The sequence below is a fragment of the Schistocerca cancellata genome, chromosome 2, assembly GCF_023864275.1.
Source record: "Schistocerca cancellata isolate TAMUIC-IGC-003103 chromosome 2, iqSchCanc2.1, whole genome shotgun sequence".
Classification (NCBI taxonomy): Eukaryota; Metazoa; Arthropoda; class Insecta; order Orthoptera; family Acrididae; genus Schistocerca; species Schistocerca cancellata.
In genome coordinates, this window is record NC_064627.1 from 757,820,849 (window position 1) to 757,826,794 (window position 5,946).

Here is a 5,946-nt window from a genome sequence, read left to right on the forward strand (position 1 = left end):
AGTGCAAAATAAAGCAAACGTCGCCAATTGTTTCGCACTATAATCTCCAGAGCACACGTCGGCGTAACTCTGCGATTTTATGAAGCTGTCTGATGACGTCACGGCTCGATCGTTACGTGGATGCTTATAAACAGATCACCTTGCTGAGCGTCCTGAAGTTTGAGAGTACTGATCGAGTGTCTCCAGCGTAAGGAGATGGAATGTTAGAACATAAACATGCCTCAGAGGACAGCCTAATGCTCACAAAACGAAAATTAGCAAGCGTGCAAATACCAGACCTGAAAGCCTGCACTCTATGATCAGATTTAAAGTTATTGAAAAATTACGATTCGCACTAGTTTCAAGACAGCAGACATCAACTTGTGTATTGCAAATGCACTAATAACTTCGTCATTTGTACGCATGGTGCACAGATTCCGTAATTCGAAGCGAGTTGTTGAAGTGATCGCTAATATCAGACCAGGCATGCAGATGAAATCATTCTTCTTGTGATCTTGGAGAACGGCAACGTATATCAGAAAGGTATTTTTCAAATGTTAAATAACTATCTTTTTTCAAGGATATTGCATGACGATTGTGTTCTTAATTGTGGTACACTCTATACACTGTAAACCCTGTCGATGGTGCACTACCATGGTGAATGTTTTAACTAAACCTCTTAAAGAGAATAATTTGCAACCGCTTGCCAATTTCTTCCGTGATTTTGTTTATGTGAGTGTGAAATACGAGTACATTGTGATCAGCTCACCAATAACGTAGACCGACAAAGATCGAACACTAGACGAGTTCTACAAGATCTTTCGTGCAATTTTTTTGTTTCATTACCAAAAACTCATGAATGTTTTAAGCATTCATGACTGACAGATTTTTGATGTACATTTAAAACAAAACCGAACTCATATTTCTATATATATCATCTTCTCTCGTTTCTTTCCATTTAATTTCCCTATAAACTCTGACCTTTATCATCGTACGCTATCCGTAAATAAAAAGGAAGACGACGCCAGTCAGAAGCTTCAGAATATTTTAAATCAGATTTTTTTGTCGTTTACTTTCCGTATTCTGAACAGGAATACAGCAAATTAATTGAGAAAACGCTAGTTTAACTATAAAATCTGCATGTAAACAGTTGTATTTCCATGTTGAACACAATGTGCGCCCTACTTCTTTGAGGTGGCAATATTAAATAGCAAATAAAAACAGATCAACTCGTTCTAATTTTATTTGAAAGTGAATAGCAAGACTAACGCCATAAAAGCGTTTGATACTGTATGATAAAAGCGGCCACGAACAGAAAATGGCAACTTGCCTTTAGAAAATAAAGAACCGATTTTATTCACAATTAAAACAGTGTGAGTATCACTTAAGACACTGATTACAAGGAAGTTGTTGCACCGCAGGTGGCATCTCCGACTTTTGAACCGGTATTTTATCGCCTGGCAGAAGATATCGAATGTAGGGAACATCGACATCGTTCCCCAGCTCATCACTACAACATAACTGAAGAACCAAAGAACGCTTTTTGGAATCCAGATCTTTTTTAGAAACTTCCTTCACCACTTCGGACAGTGGACGACTTAATCTTTCCTGGCATTTGGTCTTGTCCATGAAAAACGAATACACAGTGGACACTCCATACGAAAGCATTGTAACATCCAGATTGTACGTCTCTTTGAAATGGCTGATTAATGCCTCGAGAGTAATTTCTCCATATATGTCAAACCTGTCCCACAGCGTCCACTCGGTGCCCGCTAGGTCCTTTGTTGGTGCAGCTACAGGCTCCGACAGTGTGAAGAAAGGCAGGGCAAGATTTATGAAAGAATTTTTGTAATAATCGATCTCCGCAAATTCTTGCACTATCTTATACAATTCCAGGCACAGAAGTCCCGCAACCACGGAAGTTGTTGTGGCTATAGCAGGAGTAATTTTACCTGCGATTAATTTGCTCTTTTGCCGGTCGGCTGCTGCAATTTTGTAGTTCGCCGCCCGAAGATTAGACGCGGCAACAATGAAATCGATGTGTAAATTTGTGTCGTCGTCTTTCTCGAATTTCAGAGGAGTTATGACAACTTGCTGAAATTTTGATTTCGGTGGTAGGTCGTTAATAATATTCTTTATGTCGTCTTCTCCTGAAATGTTGTCTTGTATATCACCCTGAATTTCATTGATGGGGATCTTAATGTCATTTTTTGGCTGAAATTCTGGTATCTCAACTCCTTTCACAATATTAGTGATAGCTTCGAGGTCTCTGTTTTGTTTTATTCCGTGCACTTCAGCTTTGAGATTTGCAGCTGCAAGTATAAAATTCAAATGGAGCGGATCGCCCGCAGAGAATTCTAAGGGCGTGGGGCAGCGTTTCGCTCCAGTCCAGAAAGGTTCGCCATCGGAGGTAGTTTGGTTGGGCGGGAAAATGTGAAGCAGTTGACGTATCTGATTATTGAACAGCTCCTGCCACAGCCTGCGAGCCCAAGCCACGCAGTCGTCGAAGGTATTAGGATATTCGTCTAAGAGCACCTTCTTCACCGATTTTAATACTTCCACGGGTTGAAATCCTGTCATCGTTTTAATGCTCTGTACGAAATCGCTTTCGGACAAGTACCGAGCTGCTTGCTCCGGCTCTTGACTGAACAAGCCCTCAAATGCGTCCCTAGCCCATATGAGTGTGTGTTCGATGGCGTACGGAAAATTTTTGAGGGTGCACATCGGTATCGTTTTCTCCGGTGGATCTTGAGAAGAGCTGTACGACTCCGTAAGAAACGGAATCACAACTTGCGTGTGACCTTTGGTTCCGAGAGTCCCAGCCTCCAACATCGGTTTCTGATAGAAAACGCACCGCTGATCGAGGTATATACGAGCCGTTACGTTGTCTAGCGCAGCGATGACTGCGTCTGTGTCACTGAAGAATTCGTCATCAAAAGCTTCTTCCGTGTCTGAACCTACTTGTAATTCGTAAACACCCATATTTACGTAGGGATTCATGATCTTTATAGCTTTCGCAGCAGTCTGCGACTTGGGTCTCATAACATCCTGAGGCCTGAAAAGAAATTGTCGGTTCAAGTTCGAAACTTCGATATGATCCATATCTGTTACATCAATACGACCTTTATCGAATGTCCCGACACCCATCATGGCCAGGTTCTTCAGAACTTCGCAGCCGACGGCTCCGGCACCGACGACGAAGCACTTGAACGAGCCTAGGCGTATCTGCACCGAGTGGCCGAAAATGGTAATCTGCCCGTCGTACCGGCAGTCGATAGGGCACCTGCCGTGTATGCCCACGCGGTCGACATTCTTCGGCAGACATTCCAACGCGTCGAGATAAAGCCACTGGTACAGAGGAGTAAATTTGCCAGAGCACGCTTTCAACGCCTCCTGAGCAGCTATCCCTCCAACTGCCGCAATCAAGGGCTGTACGCTTCCACTGCAAATTTTTGAAAACACCGAGTAGAATTCGCGGTCGGAGTCGCACTGAAGGTTCAAGTCCGTCTGTGTGGTATTTACTATCTCGATGAAAGAGTCCGCGTCGTTTTCGTTCCACGCTTTGGGCGGTTCTCCGCACTGTTCGACGTATTTGTGGAAGGCGACGAATGCCAGATGCAGTTTCATGGGACGGTCTTCCTTCCCGAAATCCGTCTGTAGGAATTCCGGCGCTCGCATAGCTTCAGCGAGCGGCTTGAAGCTCATCGTTTTCGGAACTTTCACCTGTTTGACGACACCGCCGGAGGTGTACTCCGAGTACTGCGACGTATCGCCGATTCCGAACGTGTAGGGATTTATGTAGCGTATTTTGAGGGGCTCGCAGTTGTTGAGCTCCTCCATCCCTCGGACCTCGGAGAAGGTGACGAAGTCGCCGTCTTGGAGGCCGTGGTGCGTGTCGGCGAGGCAGGTGACGACGCCCTCCTTGGCGCGGGTGATGCTGGCGACGAGCGAGCTGGCCGGCTCCTCGCCGTCGCAGTCGGACACGGTGAAGCGGTCGCCGAAGTCGCAGAAGAGCTGCCCGAAGAGCCCGCGGCAGTCGGCGACGACGAGCGCGGCGCCGGCGGCCCGCGCCAGCTGGGCCACGCGCAGCTGCTCGCGCAGCGGCCGCCCCGCCAGCACGAGCACGCGGAAGCGGCGCACCAGCTCGGCCGTGACGGGGCCCTCGGCGCAGCGCACCGACACGTGCGGGTTGAGCTGGGCGAGGCGCGGCGCGCTCGCCTCGGCGCGGTTCTTGCCCACGTCCTCCTCGGTCAGGAAGAACTGCGAGCCCAGGTCGGACAGGCGGCAGGCGTCGCGGTCGTGCAGCGTCAGCGAGCGCACGCCCGCCAGCGCCAGGTTCTTGGCCACCTCGACGCCCAGGCCCGTCAGGCCGGACACGAGCACGTCGGCGCCCGCCAGGCGGCGCATCGCGTCGCGGCCCAGCACGTACAGCTGCCGCGAGTACAGCTGCTCGTCGATCTCGTCCGCTGACGACTCGGCCATGGCGCCTACAAACATTCGGGTGGCCAGTCGTGACTACAGGAAAGGTACACTCAGATTAGGAAATTAGTATTAGGAACCTGCAGCGAATAACATCTTGGCCTGCCCAGTGTCAGGGGCACGCCCATTGGGATTAGCTCGATGGGAAGGCAATAAAGTAGGTTTATATACAGGGTGTTACAAAAAGGTACGCGCAATCTTTCAGGAAACATTCCTCACACACAAAGAAAGAAAATATGTTATGCGGACATGTGTCCGGAAACGCTTACTTTCTATGTTACAGCTCATTTTATTACTTCTCTTCAAATCACATTAACCGTGGAATGGAAACACACAGCAACAGAACGTACCAGCGTGACTTCAAACACTTTGTTACAGGAAATGTTCAAAATGTCCTCCGTTAGCGAGGAGCCGGCCGGAGTGGCCGTGCGGCTCTAGGCGCTACAGTCTAGAACCGAGTGACAGCTACGGTCGCAGGTTCGAATCCTGCCTCGGGCATGAATGTGTGTGATGTCCTTAGGTTAGTTAGGTTTAATTAGTTCTAAGTTCTAGGCGACTGATGACCACAGATGTTAAGTCGCATAGTGCTCAGAGCCATTTGAACCCGTTAGCGAGGATATATGCATCCACCCTCCGTCGCATGGAATCCCTGATGCGCTGATGCAGCCCTGGAGAATGGCGTATTGCATCACAGCCGTCAACAGTACGAGCACGAAGAGTCCCTACATTTGGTACCGGGGTTGCGTAGACAAGAGCTTTCAAATGCCCCCATAAATGAAATTCAGGAGGGTTGAGGTCAGGAGAGCGTGGAGGCCATGGAATTGGTCCGCCTCTACCAATCCATCGGTCACCGAATCTGTTGTTGAGAAGCGTACGAACACTTCGACTGAAATGTGCAGAAGCTCCGTCGTGCATGAACCACATGTTGTGTCGTACTTGTAAAGGCAGATTTTCTAGCAGCACAGGTAGAGTATCCCGTATGAAATCATGATAACGTGCTCCATTGAGCGTAGGTGGACGAAACTAAAATGAGCTCTAACATGGAAATTAAGCGTTTCCGGACACACGTCCACATAACATCTTTTCTTTAGTTGTGTGTGAGGAATGTTTCCTGAAAGTTTGGCCGTACCTTTTTGTAACACCTTGCATATCTCTGACACAATTGTGACGCTGCAGGCAGTAGAGTTAGTTAACATTTTATACACTAAATACTAAAACTTGTAAGAATTTAGCTGCCCATTGTAATCAGTTATAGCTGTAGCTCACAATCAATTAAATTACAATTAGCTGCAATTGATGTTTAAACAAATTAAGACCCACTAATCATATAAGGAAGTGGGTTATGTTGTATAATTATTATTGTTGTTGAAATAAAGAATTTTTTTTTCTTTTTTAAAACAAGGTAGACGCTATCTGTATGAAATTTAGAGAGGCATTTCGAGAGAAGAGATCCAGTTCATTATTTCGCAAGATACTAGAGGCATACAG

The 5,946-nt window shown here is 47.0% G+C and overlaps 1 protein-coding gene across 1 annotated transcript; it reads right to left on the reverse strand.

The window, feature by feature from the left end:
• Nucleotides 1-1,359: 1,359 nt before the first annotated feature.
• On the reverse strand, nt 1,360-4,461 carry LOC126158298 (ubiquitin-like modifier-activating enzyme 1). The gene has a single exon (XM_049916433.1). The coding sequence runs from the start codon at nt 4,459-4,461 to the stop codon at nt 1,360-1,362; it is 3,102 nt and encodes a 1,033-aa protein (XP_049772390.1).
• Nucleotides 4,462-5,946: the final 1,485 nt, after the last annotated feature.

Coding starts and splice junctions, on each gene's coding strand:
- LOC126158298 (XM_049916433.1), bottom strand. CDS start 4,461: ATGGCCGAGTCGTCAGCGGACGAGATCGACGAGCAGCTGTACTCGCGG.